Here is a 26,054-nt window from a genome sequence, read left to right on the forward strand (position 1 = left end):
TCCCAGCAGCTCCCCATCACTCGCACTCCCCAGCTGATGACTTAAAGAGCTGTACAGGTGGCATTAGAAATCAGTTCCTTGCCAGCTCCGCATATCCATAGCATTTCTGAGTCCTTGCCATTCGCCCTGCTGATTGCTACACTCATTCTGCCTCACAATTTGGCCTTGAAGAGTTCCCTCTCTTCTGTCATTCCTCCTCCGAATGCATTCTTTTATCATTTCGCCACTTTCCAAGGGCAATTCAATCAACTTGGAGATAGCAAAGAAATTTCTTACCACTTTGCTCAAATACCAGCTCCCTCTATGTTCTACCTTCTTAGACAAGCTTTTGTAACCCACATTATTTCTGACGTGTTATGATATGTTGCAAAATTGGCCTTACTGCAATATCAGAAAGAATATTAGTTATCTGGTCATGATAGAGGAGGTGTCAGAAAAGAAGGAACTGTTTCTGAATTTTGAGACAAACACCTACCTGATCAGCCATCAAAATCAATAGTTGTTAATTAGTCTGACTTGGTGAGTTTGCCACCGTAGTGACTGGCATCTGTGAAGTGTCTGAATATGCAATATAGCCCAGGTTTCAAGTACCTTTATCAAAACCACAAACTGTTCACTTTCACCTGCTTGAATTTTAATCTATCCTTCTAACTTCTCTTTGTAGCCCACATGTAGGTAGGCTTGTAGGGTAACAAGGCAAATGCATGCTGTGACCACCATGTAGCAACATCTTTTCTAAGGAAAAAAAAAAAAAAGAACAATCACCATAGTCAATTGCTACTGGATTATTTTGTATAACTAATAAAATAATTATTTTGTATAACTAACCTGCTTTCAAGGCTTTCAGATACTGGGATAAAATCAAATATTATCAAGTGCTGGACTAATTCACACAGAGCCCCAATACTAGAGAAAGACCGTGCCCAACACCAAGACATTGAAAGCCATTTGGTGCAGCCCTACAGCATGACATGAAACAAAGAAAATTACAGCAGTGCACGCACGCTTATGCTCAGAAATCACAAGCATGACAGCTGAAGAAACTAATCAGACTAGCTTGGAGGGTGGGGAGAGAAAGATTTTCTCATTGCTGCTGCATTTTGCAGAGCCTTACTCTGGAACTTTTTGGCCATCAGCAGCACAGACAAGTTTTCATTTACACTTTCCAGCCTGCAGCTGTCAATTTGGAGATAACTCAAGGCTTTAGCTTGTAGAAGCTGTTTAAATATGACTCTGTTGTGGCAATGTAAGGGAAAAAATAAGAAGTTAAGACCTGAAGTCTCCCAAATTAACATATTACAAGGGCTGCTGGCAACTCATATAAAAACATTTGTACAGTGTCCCTCCTGTGTGTCTCAATAAATCCAAATTATTTTAATTACGCCATTTAAATGACAGATCACATGAGAATTTGGATGAAGTGAAGTTCAAGGGTGTTGCCAATATTAAAAATAATCAGCTTATACTTGTAATGTTAAGAGCACTACACCTGACACAATGAACTGCGGTACACTGAAAAAAAATCACTGTGTGCCAAAGGGCATAGTCGTACTGGAATGAGTTTGGAAATTACTACTCTTAACTGGATGTTGAACTGCATAAGTGAAAGTGAAGCAAAAATGCCAAGTGAAAATGGCTTTTTCATTTCAGGACAAAGACAGGCGCTTAATCTATGCAAAGAGAGCTGAGTTTATAGTGAAACCATTATGTAATGCTCGCACTAACTGGTGTGCAGCTCTGGCACATAATTGCCTCACAGACTGCTTCAAAAACTTTTTAGGATTTAGGCTCCTTTAGGAGCCAAGTCACCCCACTCTGGTCACCCAACTGTGTCCGCAGGCAGGGACTTGGGGTACTGGGCTGTCTTCACTCCACTTCAGCATGTTCAGGACTGCACAGCTTTGGGATGTGCTTTCCTGTGTGAATGAGCGGCTATTCCTGTTTTGAGACAGCTAAAGTGAATATAGCAGTGATTCTGCTGTAGGAAATCATTCCATCTTCCGGACACCAGTGCAGCCAGATGAGAGATGGTCCTGTAGACAAGATACACTCGGATACGAGTCAGGATTCCATTTCTCGCTGTGCTACAGATTTCCCGTCTGGAGCTTGGCTAAGTTGTTTAGTCAGTTCAGGCCTCACTATAATTTCCCGTGTTTGTAGTACGGATAATAGTACTCACCTTATTCACAGGGGAATTCTGTGGACAAATACATTAAATGCTTACGTGATTCTCAGATGTTATGGTGAAAAGAAGAAAAAGGTTATACAAACCATCAAGTAAAGCCAGTATTCAGGATTGGCCTTTACTTTGTAAAGCAAGGCTATACTAACGGGTAACTCAAACCCATCCTAACAGATGTTCATTATAAAATACCCCCCTCCCCAAATTAAGTGTCCTATCTGCTGGTAGACAACAGCTGAGAACAAGAAGCACAATGAAATATGTTGATAGCAGGGCTTGGCATGAGAAACTGGCAGCAGAGAGACTATGCTAATGCAGTCACTGTTGTCTCCAGTTGCTGCAGAGAACTGAGAATTTGTTAATTCACGTTGTTTGGCTCTGTAGATTTGGTGTTGAGACTTGGCAAAATGGGTGGAATAAAAAACAACTTACTTTAGGTTGGAGACTGGTATTCTAAAAGGTACCAGCCTGTCTATTGACACGTCGCTATTTATGATATATCCGGGAATTAGTTCTCGTCTTTGTCTCGTTAACAGTATCTCCTGTCACAAATAGAGCTGATGGCAGTGCTTACTACTAATGCTAGCAATGAGTTTCCTTGGGAGAAAGGAAATGTTTCAACCTTATAAAATAGCTGCATATATACCGGCCAAATTCCTCCTAATGCCGGACAAGGCATTGAGTGCACTGACAGGCCTCACCCTGACCAGTGTCACCTGGGGCCCACACCCTCTGCCCATGGGCCTTAGTTTCTGGCTGGGCTGCGTTGCAGGTGTACCTGCTTCCAGCTGCAGTACAGCCATAAAGGTGTCTGGCCATGGACCAACACCCCAGCCTGGCCTCGTGACCATGGCCCTGCTCTGCCATGGCCCTGCTCGGACACACCCTGGGCTGTGTCTGACCTCGGTTCCCCTCACCAGGCCTGATCCTGAACCCCATCCACACACTGCTGGCCTGGCCTCAGCCCATCCCTGTCCTTGTCGCCAGGGAGGTGCCCAGCGCTTGGGGCTGGGGCGACCCCTCTGCCGCCCGCTGACCCTGCTCCTGACTGGCGGTGGGACTGGTGGGAGGCCTCTGCCCTGCCGCCCCCATGGGAGCCCCCCGCAGCTGCCGGTCCCCTGGGAGCAGCTGGCCGCTGTGGCACCCTGCCAGTTATCTCAGGCTGTCTCAAGCGCTAAGGCAGCACTGCAGAGCCAGGCCCATGGCTGTGCAAGGCCTTGCCCTACAAACTTGGCCTGGCTCTGGGCTCTGACTCTCCCACAGCACCAGCCCCTGCCTAAAACCAAGCTTCTGAGTGAACCCCTCACAGGGGAGTTGGGGGCTCTTCAGGGGCCTTCTGAGAATCCCCACTTTGTCCCCCGCCATAAGCCTGCCAAGCCTCTGGGGCTACTCAGGGTCTGCCTGAGCCCCCCGCCTGGCTGCAGTTCCCCCCCACCATGTTCCTTTCCCATTTCCCTGTCCCTGCCCTGGCTCTGTGTCCCCTGAAACGCCCCCTACACCCCACAGCGATTAAGTCACTCTTCAGCAAGTCCCACCTGAGCCCAGATCTCTGTCAGGTGGGAGGACCATCCCTCTGCAGTGGAGCTGTAGTCAGGGCACTGAGGGCAGGAGTGGGCTTGCTGGCTCTGTCCAGCCTCACCGGAGGCCTCCCCGCCTCACGCCTGCCCTCGGGACCCATCTCAGCTCAGGCCATGGCTTCCAGTCCCTGCCTGAGCTACCCCCGGGTGTGACTGTCTTCCGTCGCATTGCAGCTGTGCCAAGCCACAGACCTCACAGATCTGGACCCTGAACAGCAGGCTGATGGCCCAGCTCAACCTGGGTCTGACTTCATCACTGTGGACAGGCTGGCAGTCCCTGGGCTGTGTCTGACCCCGGTCCCACTCAGGGGACCCTCTCTGACCCCTGGGCCAGACCTTGCCCTCAGAGTTGTCTCTTCACCATGACCTCATCTGCCAACCTTCTCAGTTGACCCTGGCTGCCACCCCCAGACCTGCCCTGCCACCCATACTATCGGATCCTGGCTCCCCAGCCCTCCCCGCACCCCTGACAGTGCCCCTGGTGCCACCGAGAGGATGAACTACAGCTTGCTAATAGCATGATTTCCTGGGATTTCGATCCTTACAGTTGAGTTAGTGCAGCACAAATAGTGTTGATACAAGAAGAGGAGCCAGGAACCTCTCCGCTCTAAAAAACACTCCATATAGCCACAGCAAGGCCATGGCTACACATGTGCTGCTGTGCTGAACAAAACACTCGCTTAAGCACCAAACCCACAAAGCAAAATGGGAGCTGTTATAACTATCCTTGAGCTACAGGACATAACAGCTTCAGCAGTCCTGCAGCTCTCTACAGACCACATTGTCCAGCCTACATTGTTCTGCACAGATATTATCCAAGTTGTCTCATGGAGCTGCAGTGTGCTCCATGGAGCAGCATGGACTTACTCTTTGTGCCTTGCTTCTCTACCTTTCATATGTGCAATAATGATCACAGATGCATTCTTTCATATTTCTCACTGCTGTGAGAATATGAAATTTTAGCACTCTCATAATAATAATTTAAAAAATCAGCTATTTCCAGGTTGTTCACAGAAATTGTGTGTGCGAAGCATGAACCAGGGAGATAAGGTGAGGGGAGGTAACCTTGGTAGGGAATAGCTGAAATAGATACCAAGCAGTTTTCAGCTGCAATATTTAACTTTAGTGAGAAAAGAAAAGGAGTTTTGGCACCAGCTCCAAAGGTTATGCTGTAGTTGCATTAAACAGGTAGTAATTAGGGAAAAGCCCAAAACACATATACATATTCTTATGTTCTCTGGTTGCCACACCAATTCCTAGCAGTGGTAAGGCCTGCAAGGAAATGACAAGAGTACAAGGATCTCATTAGGTCATGCAGAGAGGGAATTAGAAAGGCAAAAGCCCAGCTAGAGCTCAACCTGGCCACGGTCATAAGGGATAACAAAAAATGTTTCTATAAAAACATTAACAACAAAAAGAGAGCCAAGGAGAATCTCCATCCTTTACTGGATGCGGGAGGGAACATCATCACCAAGAATGAGGAAAAGGCTGTGGTACTGAATGCCTTCTTTGCCTCAGTCTTTAATAGCCAGACCAGGTATCCTCAGGGAATCCAGCTCCCTGAGCTGGAAGACAAGGATGGAGAGCAAAATAAACTCCCTATGATCCAGGAGGAAGCAGTTAACGACCTGCTATGCCACCTGGACACTCACAAGTCTATGGGGCCTGATGGCATCCACCCAGGGGTACTGAGGGAGCTGGCGGAGGAGCTTGCCAAGCCACTCTCCATCATTTATCAACAGTCCTGGTTAACGGGGGAGGTCCCGGATGACTGGAGGATTGCCAATGTGACACCCATCTACAAGAAGGGCCGGAAGGAGGATCCGGGGAACTACAGGCCTGTCAGCCTGACCTCGGTGCCGGGGAAGATTATGGAGAGGTTCCTCTTGAGGGCGCTCACAGGGCACGTGCAGGACAACCAAGGGATCAGGCCCAGCCAGCACGGGTTCATGAAAGGCAGGTCCTGCTTGACCAACCTGATCTCCTTCTATGACCAGGTAACCTGCCTAGTGGGTGAGGGAAAGGCCGTGGATGTTGTCTACCTGGACTTCAGTAAAGCCTTCGACACTGTCTCCCACAGTATTCTCCTGGAGCAGCTGGCGACTCGTGGCTTAGACAGGTACACTCTTCGCTGGGTGAAAAACTGGCTGGATGGCCAAGCCCAGAGAGTTGTGGTGAATGGAGTTAAATCCAGTTGGTTGTTGGTCACTAGTGGTGTCCCCCAGGGCTCAGTTTTGGGGCAGGTCTTGTTTAATATATTTATCGATGATCTGGATGAGAGGATTGAGTGCTCCCTCAGTAAGTTTGCAGATGACACCAGGTTGGGCTGGAGTGTTGATCTGCTTGAGGGTCGGAAGGCTCTGCATCTGGACAGGCTGGATCGATGGGCTGAGGCCAATTGTATGAGGTTCAACAAGGCCAAGTGCCGGGTCCTGCACTTTGGCCACAACAACTCCAGGCAACACTACAGGCTTGGGGACGAGTGGCTGGAAAGCTGCCCCGCAGAAAAGGACCTGGGGGTGTTGGTCAACAGCCGGCTGAATATGAGCCAGCAGTGTGCCCAGATGGCCAAGAAGGCCAACAGCATCCTGGCCTGTATCAGAAATAGTGTGGCCAGCAGGAGTAGGGAGAGGATCATGCTCCTGTACTGGTGAGGCCACACCTTGAATACTGTGTTCACTTTTGGGCCCCTCACTGCAAGAAGGACATTGAGGTGCTGGAGCATGTCCAGAGAAGGGCGACAAAGCTGGTGAGGGGTCTGGAGCGCAAGCTTTATGGGGAGTGTCTGAGGGAGCTGGGGTTGTTCAGTCTGGAGAAGAGGAGGCTGAGGGGAGACCTTATCGCTCTCTACAATTACCTGAAAGGGGGTTGCAGAGAGGTGGGTGTTGGCCTCTTCTCCCAAGAGACTAGCAACAGGACAAGAGGAAATGACCTCAATTTGCACCAGGGCAGGTTTAGACTGGATATTAGGAAAAATTTCTTTACTGAGAGAGTGGTAAAACACTGGAATAAGCTGCCCAGGGAAGTGGTGGAGTCACCATCACTGGAGGTGTTCAAGGAATGTGTGGACGAGGCATTGTGGGACATGGTTTAGTGGGCATGGTGGTGTTGGGCTGATGGTTGGACTTGATGACATTACAGGTCATTTCCAACCGTAGTGATTCTGTGATTCTGTGAACAAACGTTCAAGACTTGCTTCTGGTTTTTAATTCCCAACGGAGTTACTCAGCAGCATAAAGGATGGAGTAACAGTTGATTCAGCATGCTGTTTTCTACTCATTTTATGGAAAATGTAACACACGTTATAAAACTTTTTATTGAATTTGTTCTGCTTTCTCTGCTCCACAGTCAATGTGAAGAATTATATAGCAGGGTGTGTGAAAACAATAAAGAAATGCACATACTATACATCTGGCGTTTTAACAGTGCTGCTAAGTATAGCTTGTTGGGAGCACAAATTCTGAACCAAAATTCCAATTTCACTGGAAACCACACATTTAAAAAAAAAAAGTCCATTCACATTTCATACTAAATGTTGGCTGCCTTCCTTATGCAGGCATTACAGTCTTTTTATGTATTTTTTTTAGGAAAAACCTATTTTTTTAAACTTAAGGGAATACAGGTGCAGAATGTGTGTCAAGGTCCTGTAGCAAATACATTTAACGGTACTCTGAATAACTAGTTCAGCCTGAACTCTGAATATGTGAAGGAACAGTATGAACGTTACACTACAGTACTGACTGGAGTCACTGTATTATTATTGAAATAAAAAAAAATAACTCCCCAACTTTTGGAATGGTTGCATGTCCCATCTGGACATGCATATACTCATCTGGAAAAGTTGGCATTAATCCATAAGGGTTTAAACTCAGCTGGTTAGTGACCCACTCTATTGCTTCCCTTATTTCCCATTGTCGGTTTGCATCCAGCATCTGGGGATAAGGAAAATGAGAATCAAATACACTGAAGGATTCTATTGACGTTTTTCTGTCAAACTCTTATAAAAAGAGGTGCCAAATTGGTATGAAGTGGTACAAATTCAGGAAATAGAAAGGAAATTAGAATCTCGAATTGCCATTCAGTCTGTATAGTACATTTGGCCACATTTACGCTGAGTTGCAATGACTATAGCAATAACCAGACTAGGTTTGAACCAAGCAGATCAGGAGCTGTAGGAAGTAAAGCAGAGTCTTCTGTGGGAATGAGTGTATCTTGGCAGCATATAGTTGAGTAAAGCATCCTAAACCATGGACATGGCTGCCTGAAATTTTCAGCAGAAAAGCTTCTTGACAAAAAAAATGCAGTAGTTTAAATAAGATGAGTTTCTCAAGCAGCACTTCTCTCCCACACAAGGGAGAATTTTTCTCCCTACAAAAAGTGAAACATCTGAAAATGACACCACAGTTCCTCCGCAGGCTCTTCAGGTCTTTGCCATCCTGTATTCACAGAGTTCCTGGTTTGGCATTTCATGATATATAGCATCCCATGGAAGCCCCATGCTGCACTGCAGCACCCAGAGTAGGTTGGCTGCTGTGGTGTGTCAGGGAACACATGGGGCAAAGAATCCAGCCCATAGAAGTCAACAGAGTAACATTTCCAAATCAAAATATGTGACTTCAATCTAATTATTCCTTTTCATTCAAATATTTTAGCTTGAAAAACCTCCTTTCGAGTTTATTTTTGGCCAAACATCAGTGAAAAACTATTAACAGGCTTTCCTCTGGAAGCCTCCCTTGATATAAAAGGCACTTTAGATCTTCCAGAAGACAATCCTGGAAGAGGGGTTGCCTCGCAGTCTTGAATGGAAGTTCTGGCACAGAAATACAGGATAAAATTCTTAGTAATACATCTACTTTGGTGATGTCCAATACTGCTCTTTGTTGATATATATCAACATTCATTGCCATCATTATTCAGGATTTGAAGAAGGAAGAAAAAAATATTTATCAAGAAATGTATATAATGAGAGATATTTCATCTAATGGTTTTAAATAGAAAATAACAGTATAGTAGCAAAAAGTGATATTCACCATTATTTTGTCTGGGCCAATCATTTCTCATATAAATCTGCGTCTGCAAATATCCTGCAGATCTGCACCCGCTTTTACTTCGAACCTAGAAGCATATTTGAAACAAGACATAGATCACTTCTGAATGATTAATGCAGCAGTAAACTGGAATCCATAAACTAGAATTCACAATTTCAGCATCACCGTCTTACAGAAAGAATTTTCTTTTTACTTCTCTTCCCTTATGAGTAAGCTTCATTTTACTCTGAAAATAAATCAGCAATGTTTTTTTCATAAATCAATGGAAACACGTTTATCTTCATTTGTGATCAGCCCTCAGCTTTGCCATACCATTACTGTTTTCCTGCAATGCAGCATTATGCAGTAGCAGAAGGGGGAAGTGTCTGAGAGAGATACAGAAGCAAAGTCATCACTGCCCATATCATAGATCTGGAAGAGTTAGACTAAGTCTAGTCCATCTGTTCAAAGCATAAAACACAGAAGAATAACACTCAACAAAAGTGTTTGCTATATGCTGTCCAGCCTTCTCTCAAGGCCTATGTGCGTAACTGCAAGCAAAGTTACATCAATTATACATCTCCAAATAACTCTACCACACTGCATCTAGAATAATAATAATTTACACATTTTTAGAATAAGAATAAGCTTTTTATTTCTTCCCAGGACATAGCAGGAAACCATCAGAAAATGAGATCAGATATATGAATAACATCCAGTTGAACCAAACTCCTCAGCCCAGCTAGCTGTGACATATGATCAATTTTTCTAATCCAGGTATGAACATCCCATGACTCGGCAACACTATTTCTAGATACACCAAGTCGTATATTTCCCAGAGATAAATCCCAGCTATACTAACTAAATCTGACACCAATAAACTGTCCAAAGTTTTCACAATATTTCACAGAAAGCCAAGCACATGCAACTCTCTCTGGCAATAAGGATGCTGCTTTATGAAGGAAGCTAAGGGCCTTCTGCTGCTGACAGTTTCAGAGTATCCCTCAAAGCGAAGGCAACCAGAAGTTCTAGAAGAAACCAGCAATTATAAAACTTCTGAGTTCATGTTGTCTGTGAAGGAGACATCCCCATTTCTCATCTATGAAGTTACTGCAGGTTAAGGGCACTGTGCTTCTGAACATAGCTATCCAAGCACAGATTTTATGTGTTTTCATTAACACTCTTAATGATCACACTTTTGGTTAATTCATATCACTCTCCTGAGAATCCCTACGTGCATAAGCTCCTTGCTTAAACCAACACAGTTGCAATCATGCAAACTCCCTGTTATACACAATATACCAACATAAAGAAACTTCCATTTCTACCTTAATACCTTGTTCTCAATGCTAGTATTCCTTGAGTATATCCTTGATCATGGACAGGACTGTAATACTCTGCCTTAGTGGGGAAATTACTTAAATGACTGCTGTCTGAGTAGCCCAGCCAGGCACAGGATCTTGTATAAGCCAGATATCCATGCTTCAACATTTGCTCTTCTGAAGCAGAAGGACAGTTTCAAGTCAGGCTGTTTTAGTCAACAGAGGATTATTTTGTTAAATACTGTCCTTTGAAGAAATTGAAGGAATGGAGGTGTTTTGACTTCTTTTTCCCTTGAAACCCATAATTTTAATCAAATAGATCAATTTTGCTGAATAAGCCCTTCCTTCTTCTCCCTAGCTATTTCTTTGCAAGAGAACTGCAAATCAGATAAATCCTTGGAAGAAGCAGAGAACAGCACAATCTCCTTGCTAACCCAACACAAAGATTTATATGGCAAAAAGTCACCAATGTAGTACAAACTGAATGGCTGACTTTGCACTCCTGGGGCACATGAGAAGATGCTAGCAAACCAGGTACAGATCTGTTTAAGCTCACCCCTTTTCTTTTTCCCAAGCAGGCCATTTTGGAGTATTTCTAGAGGGGAAGAAGAATAAATATCAAATTATACTGAAGAACAACTTCTCCTCACCCTCCAGATTTCATCATTATGGTTGTTTCTCCAACATGTCTTAGTCTCACAGTTTGGTTGTGTACTCCTGAGCTACTCCCACCAAAACTGATGAGGCAACTCAAGGATTAGCAAGAAGGAGTGTACGAAATTCCAGTTTTGAAGGAAAGATGACTTACCATAATCGTCTTCATCTCTTAGCACATCAGTAGTATGTCTGAAATCCATGCAGAATGGCAATTGTTTGGCATCCTAATTCAAGGATGACATATAAAATAAAAAGCATAGCATAATAAAACAGTATGATGAAAAAAAGATTAAGTAATGATAGTCACTTGAGGAATGGATGTCAATCTTTTCCCTATATCTCTTAAGCAAGCAGGGAGTTGAGACAGCAGATATGCTAAACCTTTCCCCCCAACCACCTCATCAGCCTGTATTGCACTGTCAGACGTGTGTGCCTAACTTCATGGTTGTGAGTAGCTGATAATAAGCCCTTTTCAGCTTCCTTTTAAACTCTATCCAAGCAGGAGTGAAAAATTCAACACGAAAGCCAAGTCACACTTTCCAGCTGTCAAATTAATTCAGAGAAGCACCCCTGTTGTCACACCTTTTGCTCTCAGGTCAAAAAACCAGGTTCTTTTAGAACAGGCTCTTTTATATCTTAAAACTGAACAGAATTCCCCTGAATTGACTGATCACTTCAGCAAACAGATCAACACACTAGGCCCAAGCATATGCTAACAGACAATGGTAGCATATACAGTTCAATTACTGAGTTTTTAGTTTTCAGAAAGGAGTTATTTTTGGGAAAAAGCACCCAGCAATTAGAATAAATTAAAACAAACTTCCAGTTATCCAGACTTAAAGAAAAGCAGCTCCTTGGCCAAATCATAAACAAAGACCTACAGATTAAAGCACAATCCTGGACAAGAGCTGGACAAGACAAACTGTACAGCTTCCCCAGAAGAGGGGCTAGTTTGCATCTCTGCATGAGGGTAGATACATGAAGAGGTCATGTTGGGAGGGAAGGACATCTCTGAGCTGAAAGTAATACCCACCGCCAGGGAAACACCTTCTGTCTGAAATGAGCTGTAAGACCATTTTAGCTTGGACGCCAACTAAAACACATGCTCTTCTAATACAGTTAAAAACAAGAGGGCCCAGTTGCCTTTCCACTGGAAATATAACAAGATTTCCTTGCCATGTCGACTAGTAACTTCCACAGAAACTAGAAAACAAAACAAATTAAATAACTGAAACCGCATGGATGCCATAAAAGAGATAACACGCGGATGTTTTTTTCTTTATGAGGAAATATAATGAAGTGCAAGCATGTTTACATGTGGCACACAAAATTAATTACTGACACCAAAGCAATGTGATTCTCAACCCCAAGCAAGAACATTTGACACTTTCACCTGAAAATCATCAAGGATTGAGCATCCTTCTTGACCTAGTTTCATTATGGAAGCAATATTGGTGGGGTGATTATTAAAAAAGGAAAAAAAAAGAAAGTGCCTCATACCAGCTATCTGACATGGTGACCTTCCCTCCGTCCCCCTCTCTTGCTGGAAATCATCATCATACAAACTACCTTTTCAACATATAAGATGTCTCTTTGTAAATTTTTTGATGAGCCTCTTTTCGGGGCTGTATTATGCTCTTGGACTTTGGCAAGCTGAAGGTTGCTGATTGCTTTCGCAAGCAATGATGTGTGGAGGCTCAATCCAACAGAGCAGAAGTTACAAAAAGAGTGGATGCTGGCAGACCAGAGGGACGCAAGCTAACTCTCCCCTGCAAGCTCTACAGTCAGGGTAGTGCGGTGGCACGTCCTGAGCCCCGTGGTGCATGAGCACACACAGTGGTGACTCCAGTCAGTGCTAGCTACAGCTTTTTGCACTTTCTATCCTCTTAAATCAGAAGGCCTGCAAACAGCAAGCATATGTCCAACTATGCCTGTCAGGATATGGCCACAGCAACGTTGTACCAGGTATTATTTGTCCTCCTGCAGGGGTCTGAAGTGCTAGTTCTCGATGAGGACTCCACCATACCAGGGGTTTTAAGCTCACAGAGCAAAGGCCAGTTTCAGCCTGTCATGACCTGAAGGGTTACCTGGCCTACAGGTGTGTAGATTTTGTGACTGTGGGTCGGTAGGATTCTGTAATACACAGGGACACGTAGGCTTTATCCTCTAAATTTTTCCATTTTATTACAGATTACCACAAATACCAGAAAAGTCACCACTAGCAAACACACCTATGATTAATAAAGCAAATATGAATGAGTATATATCAAGCTATTACAAATTACTATCAGCAATCAATAATATATTATCAATCACTAGTATGGTATCAATCAATAATAACATCAATCAGTATTGTAGTACAATCAGTAACAGCACCAACCAGGTACTTATATACTATTATTACTATAGTACTAGATTACTATACACTATTATAGATTACTACAGGTTATCATTAGTGAATAAAACTTAACAATATAACAGCAGATATATTTATGAGAGATTACTTATACGTATATCCATAATATTGATATGAAGCAAATTAGATTTCAGAGGGAGCCAAACCATCAAGAGGGGGAAACAAACTGATCCCAGAGGGTACCCAACCATCCCCAAAAGAGGGGAGGACAGACCGAGCCAATAAGACAACAGGCAGAGTCCCACTTCCAAAATGATCCACATCACAGAGTCTGGTTTCAGCCAGGCATCCCTGGGGAGACCCCAAGAGCTTGCAGAAAATTCGTGTGGAATTCAACCGGGAAGTTCTCAGAAAGAGAAAGGCTCCATTTTGGATAAAAATTAAGTCCTTTTTATATCACAGAGAGATAAGAGGGAGTAGGACATTGAGCAGCCAATAGATGCTGTTATTTTCTATTTTTCACCTGTAACAGCCAATAGATAATGCTGTTTTCTGTCCCTTCAGAGCAATTTTATTTTTTCAGACTGTTTTCCACCTTCTCAGATGATAAATTGCCATTACAGTCCCTTGTTTTACACTTATTGGTGGTATCTGTGGATGTCTCTGGTTTCTAGGTACCCCTGCTGCACTTCAAAGATGCCAGCTGCACTTTTCAAGGGTGATTTTTTATGGTTCACAGGGCTAGTCTCCAGGCTCGCAGTTCCAGGCTAGCAGCCCTTTCTCTGTCAGTATTTTTGAGAAGACAATATCTTTTGTTCAGTAATTTCCTCTTCTAACTAGGCCGCCTTTATGGCTACTCACATCTCTTGCCTAAATAGGTTATTTTTAATATCTAGTAACATGCTAAGTATACAAGATTTGGCTCCCAGATCAACAGCATATTCAGTAGCGAAGTGGCTAAAAGATTAAAATATCAGATTAGAATCTCCAAGTAAAAAAGATGAAATCAAGAGAAACAGAGAAACATCCAATAAGCAGGCCTAGGCAAAAATCTTTTCTTTCAGAAATGCCAGAGCTCCAACAAAATGACTCTGAAATGTTCTGACCGATTCCACCACTAAGCACTGTGCAGTTGCTACAATCTTCCATCCTGCAAAAATTCAGCATGTGCAGAGTCTCCAAGAATTTGGGAATGTCTGTACTTTATTTACTATTTTAAAGCTAAATATATGTATAAATTACTGCAAAATCAAGATCAGATATGCAAATGAGGGCAAACAGTAGCAGGGAATCTCTCTGAATTAATGAGCATTCTTATACTGACATCCCATGAGCATTACCTTTCCCTCTCCCTTGGCCCACAGAGCATTCAGGATAGCAGCTATGGCCACATGCACAGCACCCTTCTCTGGTCCAGTCTGTTGAGCAAACAAATGTACACCCACCAGTGTCATCCACAGCGGTTTGATACTCACCGATGTCTCAGTTTCTGTTAAGTGATATTTTGTTCACCAGAGATTAAAAGACAGCACTGTTGATAACACAGCAAGGGGAAAAGTCACTGATACCGGAAAAAAGGAGGAATCTGTATTGGTTAAAAATTACAAAAGAAGTAGATGCTGAAATGTGTGACTTGCATCAAATACCCACCTGGAACTCTCTGAGTGGTGACTTTCACACTGGCTTGCTTTAGCACCAGATATGTTCCCAATTTCCAAGAATAAAAATGGAAATATTTTGTGAAAATGCGCAACCTAATTGTTTGTTACTATCCTTCTCACAACAGCACCCCCAATGTGTCTTATCCAGCAGAGTTCCCTGTCACTGGTGAGCTCTCTGTACAAGCCTCCAAAGTTGTTGACAATTTCCCTCATATCTCTATTGACCACGTGAATAAAGAAAGCCTTGACAGCACATATGACTGCAAAGCATAGCGGAATTTACTGCCTCATTACAGCCAAATGCCTGTAACAGAATGACTGTGGGCCCTTTCCTCAGCTGATACTTCGAGAAGAACCTTTTCCAACAGTCTATGAATTTGAAGTATCAGCATGGAACCATTCACTTTGCACCCAGATCTGGGTGGCCACTGTCAATGTAGTTGCATGGCCATGTTTCATCTTATACTTGCCTGTTTCCAGGTGCTGATCCCTTCCTGAAAAAAATTAATAATTACAAAGGGCTTTCAAGATGAAGAGTTGCTCCTGTATCACCTCCCACTCCACAGAGGAAGAAAACAGCCACCCTAGACGGACAGCCCAGAACACTGTTAAAGAAACAGAGGCCATCAGATCACATCTCCTCTGACGAAAACAGCACTGCTATAAATGAGAGAGCCCTTACATACCATCCCTTTCAAGCAACTGCTGCACCTCCCAGAGTTGTTCGGTACTTGCAGTCACGTTCACGTTCTCATTTCCTCTATAAGGCATTCTGTTTCTGGCAGTGAGATAATGGCAGTTGTGGTCCAGTTGTTTCAAGTCCCCAGGACTCAGGGTGGAGGCTGAATTCTGTTTTTTTCCAGTCCCACATACCACTACTCAACGTCAACTTACATTCCCAGCAAGGGTTTTTGTTAGGGTAAACCACACACAAATCGTGTCTAGCAAACTGCAGTGTCAGAGAAAGGACAGACACAGTATGAAGCCTCATGCCAACCATCATTTTCTTTAGCTGCATGGAATAAAAAGAATCTTAAGAAATATGAGACCATGAGTCCAATTCTGTGAGGTGTCCCCTGTTCAGGGTATTTGCTTGATATCTGAGAAACCAGTGTCTGAACCTCAGTTTTGTAAGAAGCTTTTTGTGTGATTCTGGCTAAGACACTTCACTTGCCTGTGTCTCAGTTCCTCTGCTGTTCCTACCTGCACTGTGGGAGAAACATCCCATTTCACTTTCCTTGGATGTGAAGAATCATGTGCTGCAGTGGCTGAGGTCATTTATGTATCTAGGCAGGTTGTACCAGGCACATTTCACTCATGACGACAGAAGGGTGTTCAGCATCTTATATTGTAACAGACCAGGTGACACACAGACTCCAATCTTAGGCTGACTAAAAATAATGGTTTATCCTTAAAGAAGCTTAAAATAACTGAGTACGTACTTGCCAGATTGCTAAGGGATTTTAAAAACAAATGTAGACATTTCTGTAAGAAACAATTGCAAAGGTAGATTGAAGGAGGAAAAGGCATGGTATCATCATGTCACAGGTTTTGTGGGTGTTCAGCTGATTGCTTAGAGGGTTTTGACGTATTCAGCAGTGCCACTGAAACACCAGGCTTGAGTGGCAAAGAAAGAATTGCTTATTCTATGGTCTAGGGCACTGACTGGCTTGAAAGGGCCCTAGAAAGCCCTTCTAAAGCACTGCCGCAAACCAATTATGTATGGAAGTTACATCTGCTACGAGAAGGGAGCAACGACAACCGCAGAGGAACTCACGCATGTGCTCACTGGGCATTGCTCGTAGAACACCATCACAGCCATGTCCTGTCGTAACAAACTGCTTTGCCTAACAAAAGCCTCCAGCCTGCCTGGCTGTGTGTACCATGGTGTCAGAGATGCAGCAGCCCAGCAAGCTGGGAAGGTGGATGCTGCTGACAGTCACTGCCATTCTCAGAGGCCGAGGTCAAGCACTTACCCACCCATAGGCTGTCTGTGTGGTGGCCAGGGTTTCCCAGCTCAAGCTCCCTGCTGTCTGCACAGGGTCCCCAGGCTTTACCCAGGTTTTTCCATTTTTTGGGAGTAGCTCAGGTGTCCACTGCGGGTCATAATGGGACGTTACTGCAGGCTTTTCTTAGGAAATCACCTCTCCAAGCTCAAAACCAGGAGTCGAGGTTGGTAGGCTATGCTAAAAGCTGCCCACCTGAAAGGAAATTCCCAGCAGACCAAGTGCTAGATTCTGGCTGCTGCTTGGTCACGGTCTTCAACTTGATCCTGGATGAGTCAAAATACCTCTTCTCCCCTTGCTTAATTTTTCATCTGGAGATAATGAAACTGATCTCATTTGTGAAGTGTTTGAGAGTGAGAAATACTATATATTAGGTAATAAAGATTGTTGGGTAAGATGGCAGATGCCTTGGAAATCCCTGAGAGAGATGCTGCCTATCAGTAGATTTCTGCCTATTTCCTGGCATAACAGTGTCTGTCTTGGGATGAAGAATGAGTGAGGGTTGTGCTATTTTGTTGATAAACCAAGAGCATTTGCAGAAAGCAGGCTGGCCTGTCAAAGTGTGTGTCTATCCCACTATCTTCCTGAATGCCATTTGTCATCCCCAAGCTGCAGAGAGGGTGATTCCTTCTTAGCTTAATGATTAGTTGAACTCAGGGGGCATATCTGTTGCTAAGTATACACACACTTGCTCTTCAGAACACTTAGTAGCAGTCTGAAAAGGCTGGGGCCGTTCTAATGACAGTGGCGCCAGAGGTTATATTTAGCCTACTAGTAATCTACTTACTACGACCTTAAACCCACTGAAGCCATTGATTGAACTTCAGTTTCATATGAAAAAAAAATCTCCCCTCGTCAATGGTAGTCCTTTGATAAAGGTGGCAAGAAGATTAAATGCACAGATTTTGATGCAGTCACCTTAACAAATAACACTAAATTAAAATGTAAATATGAAAACTATTTATATTGTACTTGCAGTCTTCTAGCACAAAGGAAGGAATATACATTTATGCTATAAGCCAATTTGAAAGACAGAGTCATTCCAGAAGTGAAGAGGGTAATATAGAACGAAATCAAAACTCCAGTGAAAGTGATATGGATCTGATCTTGCTCTAATAAGGGTGCTCAATTTGTGGGGCACCTTCCATTTAAAAAATAAAAATTAAAAAGATGATGGTACATAAGGCTGCTAAAGGCTTCTAATCTTTAATTCTGTGAATTCTCCTATGTGTTCATGCTATTATTGCACAGCCACGTGATGGAGAAATAAAAGCTGGTCAGTTGTGGTGAGGAGAGAGCATGTAGGCTAGAACTGAGAGGAGAGAAAGGTGGGTAGAGGGATGTAAGGGGTGTAAGTCGTCTAGTGGTCAGCTTCCACTCTTAGAAATGTGAGCCAACACTCTTGCCTTTTCCTGGGAACTCTTCAGAAGGGCAGAACCGCAGACTTGGCCTCCTTGCCAGGACTGAACAGGGGCTGCAATCTAGCACGGTCGTTCACTGTTTGACAACACACCTTGAGCGTCTCCGTGAGTGGCGTATTCCACAGTTGCTGGAGGAGCAGAGAGCCATCCTTGCTGTTTTCATGATGAAGCAGTCAAGTGATTAGATGTTCTCCTTATTTGTGGCACTTTTATCATAGGAGTCATGCTGAACTGAGATTTATCCTTTCTTGTTTTTGAAAGAGCAGAAATGCTTCCTTACCCAGCAAATACAACCCTGGCGCTTCCAAACACTGAAGCCGAGAGAAAGATCATCAGCCGTGGAGTCCCTGGAAGGCTGCCCCGAATGTGAATACATGTGGGGGTATTGAACGAATGGTGAATGCAGCAGCTGGTACCTGTTGAGGTCCAGGAAATAAGTGAGTTGTCAGCACGCATGGGATGGATTTTCAGGGCCAAGTGTAAAGTGCACAGATCTATCCATCTAGCCTCAGCTAGAGACTTGCTAACCCAGCAGCAGGGCACAAAGGAGAGCGGTGAAGCGCTCCTACCAGGAGTAGCTTTTTGATAAAAAAAGGAATGCTTTCACAGCAGTCAGCTTCAGTCTTGGTACATGACTGATTCATCAAGAGTGCTTGTATTCAGGTTTCCCTTTTAAATTTCCAGTCTGTTCCTCAGACCCTGCTGAGTTTAACTAGGTAACTGTCCTCTCTCCTTTAAGAAGAGCAAATCAAAAGCAACATGATGGCCAACATGTGTTTCTACTCAAAGTAAATGAAATACTATGAGGAGACTGACAATGTTCTGTAAAGGTACACAGTGCTATGAATATTTTGATCCCCTGACAACAGTGGTTATTACAATTTGACAGAAAATATGCCTTTAAATTAAAAGAGAATGTTAAAAATACATAACCAATGTGCTACCTACAAGAAGCACATGTTTGCATGTAGAACTGACAAGGAAAATAAGCTCAAAGAGTAGGACCAGTAAAGAACATGGGTCCCATGAGTAATGCTTGAACTCTGTTAAGTTCCTAGGCACACCATATCCACATGGAGAGGAGGGAAACCTAACACAAAATCCACATCCACATACATCTATGTTCTGTTTTTGTATTGGGAATCCCCAACTAATATGAAGGGACTCTGCTAGGAACCAGTCTGGGTGAGCTGACCAGGACTGCTACAGCGAACAGAAGCAGCACTTGGAATTAGTCTTGCTCCATTTCCACTGTGCACAAGGGACCCCATGCTCCTCATTTCCCCTGCATTTCTACCTCCTTTTCAAAATATGAGAGAGAACAGATGACACCTGCTATGCCACACCCCTCAACCCCTCAACCTGCTTCCCTCTGCCCAGTGAAGAAGTGTAATACCTCAGCTGCTCACCTCCATCCTTTCGTCTCACTCTCTCCCTTTCCCTCCCCTATGCTAAGGGAGCAGCATGGAAGATGTTGATCTTTCTTCAGCTAACACTCTCCCTTAAGTGTCAGTACAGAAAAGCGCAGAGAAAAAAAAAAAAAAAGAACCTGGTCCTTGAGCAAATGCTTAAGCTTGTGGCTGCACATGAAGTGCGTTCTGCTCCCCAGTCTCAACAACTTCCTAACAGTCTCTCACAGCTGACAACCACCTGTCTAAGATCCACCAGCTATCCAGGATTCTTGATCAGAGCCCAGGTTCTACACTCGAGGCCGTTATATGAAAAATAGATACAACCACCCTTTCCCATCTACTGACTCTTTCCACCCTGTCTTGAAAAGGTATCTGCCAGAGATGTACACGATGAGGGTTCCCAACCCTGCCCTGACAGCCAGCCTCCTCCCATGACCTGGAAGGTCAATTAGGACCAGGCTGAGGTAGGAGCAAGATTTGCAGCTGTGAAGGCACCTGCACTTCTAGGCATTTGCACAAATAGAGCTCAAGTACCTACAACACAAGAACTGGAAGAAATGATTCTGGACTTCAGCACTTATCCACCCAGATCTGCTCATGGTGCCTAAATCAGTTATTCAAATTTAGTCCTAAATTCCTTAGCAAGGTGTGAGAATTTGAATCTCCTGTTTGCGATGCACTGCTTACCATGAGTGTTTAACCCAACATGACTGCACAACTCTAAGCGAAGTCTTATGTGTTGGGGGAAAGGTGGCACAAATACAAACATCTACAGCATCTTCACAGAAAACTTAAAAACTGAGAAGTTTATTGGATTGAACAGATAGAAATAAATAACAAAAGTGGGGGCTCAGTAAGTTTAGCTGTTTATAATAATTTATATTCATTCCAGCTATGGATAATGTGTTTTAGAATAAACAGTATTGTAGATGACTACGGGTAAGATAGCATTCTGGCTTGTTTCTACCCATCAACAAGCTCTAGGAGACTTTTTTTTAAAAAAAAAAAAACCAAACAAAAAACCAGACCTTTCCCAGGCTACTTTTCAGTGGTAAGAGCTACTCACAAGCCTAGTGAAATGAGAATAGGATGAGAAAGGATAAGAACACATAAGGTTCTTTTCATAATTCTTTATGCTAAAAATAGGGATGTATTTTATCTAAATAGTAGGCTCATACAAGTTTTTATGTTTGGAAGTTTACTCAAAAACAGTATGAAAATATTCTTAAAATAGTACAGCTTGAAACAATGCATGACAGAAACAATCTGCAGGCCTAGCATGCAGAATAGATACCATAAAGTTCTGATGGACAACAGGAAGAGTACAGATTACCAGAAATTACATGACTGTTGTCATTAGAAATAGTAAAACATTCATTACACTACAGGAAATACTAAAAATACAGTAAACTTCGCAGTTTGTAGGTTCTGTAAGAAGAATGGTTTTAGTGCTGTATTAGTTATAATTGAAACTCAAACAGTACTAGCTCCTTAAGCTACAGTGGCACTGTATATACATGTCAGGATTTGCGGTTTGAGTTGTACCAGTCATTGAGACAGGTAACATTCAATGAAGTTGAGATAAAATATCAGCTATCACAAGAACAAATGGATAAAATTTCCTGAAAGACTGCACACACACACACACACACAAAAAATCAACAGTGACTGCTAATACCAGATAAAGCAAGACAGAGGAAATGTGTTTGCCCTACAGCGTGGCAGTGACTGCCAGCTGAGAGTCTACGTTGGAGTTGCTCTCGCAAGAATCCCAAGTCTGTCTGTCTGTCACGGAAGTAGGTTTAGACAGAATTGTTCTAGCCCATTCCTGCCAAGGACTTCTGAAGTGCTCTAGAAAATGTCTCCCTTTTCACAGCAATAATGCACCATGAACTCAGCATGTTGTATGAAAGTACATTAAAACAGTTTACAGAGGATAAAAATACACCCCAAACTCATGAATGTTTTACTCCCCTCCTTTTCCCCTCAATATGAAGGCTACTCTGCTTTTGTCCCCTTCCCGCCTTCTCCCTCCCCTTAAATAAGCAGATGCAATCAAGGAGAAATTTATTTTGAACCAATTCTGCAAAACAGTTCAACAATGCCATACTTTATAAAAATACTTAGTTACATAATTAAACTTATTACTATTTATATAAAAAAGTGTGAATGTGAATTTTAAACTCTGTTAGGGTAAGAACCACATCCAGGTCTTCAGGTGAAACAAATAAATTTTCATAAACATACAAACTCTTTTGGAGAAGTCTTATAATACACAACCATTTACAATGAACACGCTCATTAAGTTAGTGTTTTATTCCTTTACTATACAAGTGTTATTACAATGAACTGTTCCATTCAGTAATTAAAAATCCAAACAATGCCAGTATAATTTTTTGGCATTTTTTGTTATAACTGTATTAATACATAAATGCATATGATTGTGTTACTAATTTTAAAATATTTAGAAAAATTAAAATTCCATTATATTTTTTGTGGTTTTTAATTATTTTTTGTGTGTGGTTTTTTCTTTTGTTTTTCTTACATAAAGCCCTTTTAAAATTTGACAACCACAGTTGTATAGGTGATGAGCAATGATGTGGGAAAATGAAAAACGATGGCACTGTTCTTACAAAGATCCATTTGATAGTTGGATTCAATGTAGTGTAAACCCATGAAGAATGTTAAGTTTAGTACCAGAACTGTATTACCAGCTTTTCTGAAATTCATTTGTTGGATAGCTTTACAATGATAATATGAATTCCAACCTGGTAGCTAAGAGTTTAGTGTTTCAAAATTAAAGTACATAAATTTGATCTGAAATTCAAGAACCTCATGCAAATTGTTGAGTAAAAGACATGATTTTATTGCTTGATATGTCAATAGCCAAAGAAAATAAATCTAGATGTAGTGCCAGCTGGGCTGAATGCCAGCAAATTTCAATGTCACTATATTCGGACAATATTAAATATATTTTATCCCTTTAAGTTTTTAAACTTTCACATTTTCTTTTGTTTATTTTTAGTTAAATAATTCTGTAGGAAGGGCAGAAGTGGGAAGAGCAACTGCGTGTAAGCGTGTCTTAATAGTCAAGAAAAGCAAAAGTGCAATCAAATCCCTGAACTAGTGACAGCTAGCATTTGTGGCACCCACCCTCGTTAACACATAAGCCACATACAACAGTCCCAAACCTGCCTCTGAAAAAGGTCTAAAAAGTGGCCATTTACCAGCTTCAGTCTTGCTTTCCTGGTGAGCTTTGTTCAGGTAGTCTTCCCATACAAAAGCTCACTGTTGGATTGAAGCTTAAAAGATTAAAGGCTTTCCCCCCCTGATTGTATTACATAGCTTCAAGTTCAAATGCATCATACTTTATCAATACAATTTTATAAAATATTACCTCATTTTCTAGTTACCTTCATTATTCTTAATTAGCTATGCAGAAAGAAAAAAAGAAAAATCTCTCATGCTACTTTCCAGTTATATTAATACAAGTATTAACACAGTGCATTATGCTCTCTAATTTCACTATTGAGGTCTACCATTTAGATCAAGTTTGTCATTCACTGTTCCAATTTCTTTTAACCTGCCTACCCTAATGAAGTCCATGTTAGAGGAGGCTTAAAGATCAAGACTATATATCAAATACAGTTGTACCAGCTTTTTTTTTTGGGGGGGTGGAGGGTACACACATGTAATTTTGAACACAGGGAGTTTTACAGAACTGGAATAGAATTGCTTGGTCCCACACAGTTCTCCTGCTTTAAAAATGTCCTACCCCAAGATCATTTTAATTCTAGACAATTCCCTCTTCAGTAGAATGATTATCAAATGTTGGGAAAATAAAGGATTTGAAAAATTGGTTTTTCTGCTATTGTTCACACCAACACTCATTTTTCTAGCCTGTATTTTCAGTAAGCTTCCTTTGGACCCTGAAAGTAAGTTGGGAAAGAGGAAAAAAATAAAAACATGTCATTGGTAAATTAGATTATAACACTTTAAAAGTGGTTTTGTGCAACTGCATTATGAAATTCCAGTTTGCCATTAAGAGCATGCAAAGTAGAGAAGATTTTCTTTCCTTTGATTCCTTACAGACGTCAGGAATTCTTTGCAAGTCTTTTATATTTGGCAGATTTGTGCATGTTATATAGACTGTTGGCTTATAAATTGTCTCCAGGCTGGTATTGTGGTTCTGTAGCAGTAAAGTAGTCCTCCAAGAAAGACTGTATATATTCAAATGTTGGTCTCTCATCAGGGTCCTTCTTCCAACACAGTTTCATTAACTCATGGAGAGACTCCGGGCAGCCTTGTGGGCAAGGCATCCTATATCCACGTTCCACTTGTTCCAGAACTTCCCGATTCACCATCCCTAAAAGGAACGCATTTTAGCTCTGAATGACATTATGCAAAGAACAGTTTCCCAAAGTTTTTCACATGCCTCTCCAGCCTCAATGCACGTGAATCTACCATAACAGAACCTTTAATGAACACACTTTATAATGAATGAATTTTTCACATTTTGCATTAAATACATTTTCTGAAAATTATTACATTACACTGGTAATTCCTCAATACCTGGTCCTTCTTCCATTTGCATGCTTCCTCATTTGTATACTTTCCCACTGCCTTGGGCCTGCCTTTCAAAAAGGAGACTCAAGCACAGATACCTTCTGCGTGCCTTAGGTTCCATTCAAGGACCCCTTAATTTGAAATCAGGCCAAGAAAAAGGCATTGTATATACCTAACAGAACTGCCTTACAAATTCCAGTCACAGCAAAATATCTGACAAAATGTTACACGTGTTTAGTTTCAAAAACTGGTCTAGCAGGTTTACTGTACCAATGCTCACTGTTGCCTGGGAAAATGTCAAAAGTAGAAATTTCAGAACAGACAGATAGGAAAACATAAGGATACCCACTAATCTGAAATGAACTATCACTCACATTAACAAATGCACTTAAAAAAAAAGTTAATCTGTAAATAAAACAAAGTAGCTTTGTGAACAAAGGAACCAGTGAAGCGTGACTAAGTTTTTGCCTCTGCTTGTCAACTGTGGGCTCTGAATGAGTGCAAAAAGTACAAAAGGTAACTTCCGAAGAACAGAACACCACAAAGAAAATCTATTACATGTTCCTCTTACCTGGATATGGCACTCTCCCCTTTGTTACCAGCTCTGTCAGTAAAATTCCAAATGACCACACATCTGACTTGATTGTAAACCGACCATACAATGCTGCTTCTGGAGCAGTCCATTTAATTGGAAATTTAGCTCCTACAAACATTGGAAAGACAGATACGCAATGTTCCCTTGCTTATGCATAATTTCCTTACACTTTGAAATATTTTAAAAAGAATACTGCACTCAATTTTTTACATTTTGCTTTGTTGACAAAATTCAAGGCGGTTTAGTATTTTAGTATTGCAAACTGGAAAGCCGTTTCAAACTAAGGCAGCAACTACTAGCTACAATTTTTGGAAGCACTTAAAACATGTAGGATTCTTAATTAAGTATCTATTAAAAAGTGGGATGATCTTCAGAATCTGATGAGCAACCTCTCTGGAATCTCAGCTCTCAAACTGAATCAAGTTTTACCCCCAAAGAATAATTAAAAACATTTTTTGAAAACATAGCAAACTGCCAGATAATTTTGAACATTAAAAAGTTTACTAAGATTGCACTTAGGCGAGGGGGACATCTAAACATAGCTGTGAAAGCACACTTATATGCATAATCTTTATTCATGCAGACAGAATACACAGAACCATTCTGCTAAATGTAATAGTTCTAAGTAATTTGAAGGTAACTGGTCTTATTTATTCAGCACATAAATCGGTCTTACCTTGTCTTGCAGTGTACTCATTGTCCTCTATTAACCTTGCTAAACCAAAGTCTGCTATTTTACACACAAGATTGTCTCCTACAAGAATGTTAGCTGCCCGAAGATCCCTGTGGATGTAGTTCATTCTTTCGATGTAAGCCATGCCATCAGCAATCTTAAAAATAAAGTTTTATTAAAGATTATTTTTCACGACTATATGCATTTCTCCCAAGCATTAAGCTGTACCCCTTTATTTTAACTCCATTCTCATTGTATAAGTATAGGAAGTATTGCACAGCAAGAGGTTGTGACAGAACTGATTGAAGCGTGTCTGGCTATACAGTACGTGCTAACTGGGAACTAGACTGTTTCTTTTTGATAAATTACAAACCTACAACAGAAGATGTAAGACAGAACAGCATACAATAGCCAGAGCGTTCAATATTTAGATTTAGTTGATATCTGATATAGTTTTAAATCTCTTCTCTAAGCAAAAAATACAGTTTTCTTGGTTTATACAATGTACCTGAGCAGCCATGTCGACCAGCTGTGGGAGTTTTAAGTATTTCCCTTCTCCTTCTTTAAGGAAGTCTAGCAAGCTGCCTGTAAAAGATGAC

At 42.0% G+C, this 26,054-nt stretch overlaps 2 protein-coding genes across 2 annotated transcripts in view; both read right to left on the reverse strand.

The window, feature by feature from the left end:
- Positions 1–647: 647 nt before the first annotated feature.
- ENOSF1 (enolase superfamily member 1) lies at positions 648–15,553 on the reverse strand. The gene is given in 15 exon segments (XM_059815629.1): positions 648–735; positions 829–907; positions 1,091–1,246; positions 4,992–5,031; positions 7,548–7,691; positions 8,790–8,878; positions 9,307–9,325; positions 9,383–9,392; positions 10,123–10,285; positions 10,665–10,703; positions 10,917–10,989; positions 11,909–11,968; positions 14,462–14,539; positions 14,903–15,042; positions 15,469–15,553. Coding segments are annotated over 15 exon segments (1,263 nt in total).
- A 6,241-nt stretch (positions 15,554–21,794) lies between these two features.
- Positions 21,795–26,054, reverse strand: part of YES1 (YES proto-oncogene 1, Src family tyrosine kinase) — a 53,482-nt gene continuing 49,222 nt past the window's right edge. The window contains exons 9-12 of the mRNA XM_059815891.1: positions 25,964–26,040; positions 25,459–25,612; positions 24,759–24,890; positions 21,795–23,987 (exon numbers count right to left, since the gene is read on the reverse strand). Coding sequence (XP_059671874.1) covers positions 23,779–23,987; positions 24,759–24,890; positions 25,459–25,612; positions 25,964–26,040 — 572 coding nt within the window. The 3' untranslated portion in view covers positions 21,795–23,778. The remainder of the gene's footprint in view (positions 23,988–24,758; positions 24,891–25,458; positions 25,613–25,963; positions 26,041–26,054) is intronic.

Source organism: Gavia stellata, chromosome 3 (assembly GCF_030936135.1).
Source record: "Gavia stellata isolate bGavSte3 chromosome 3, bGavSte3.hap2, whole genome shotgun sequence".
NCBI classification, from domain to species: domain Eukaryota; kingdom Metazoa; phylum Chordata; class Aves; order Gaviiformes; family Gaviidae; genus Gavia; species Gavia stellata.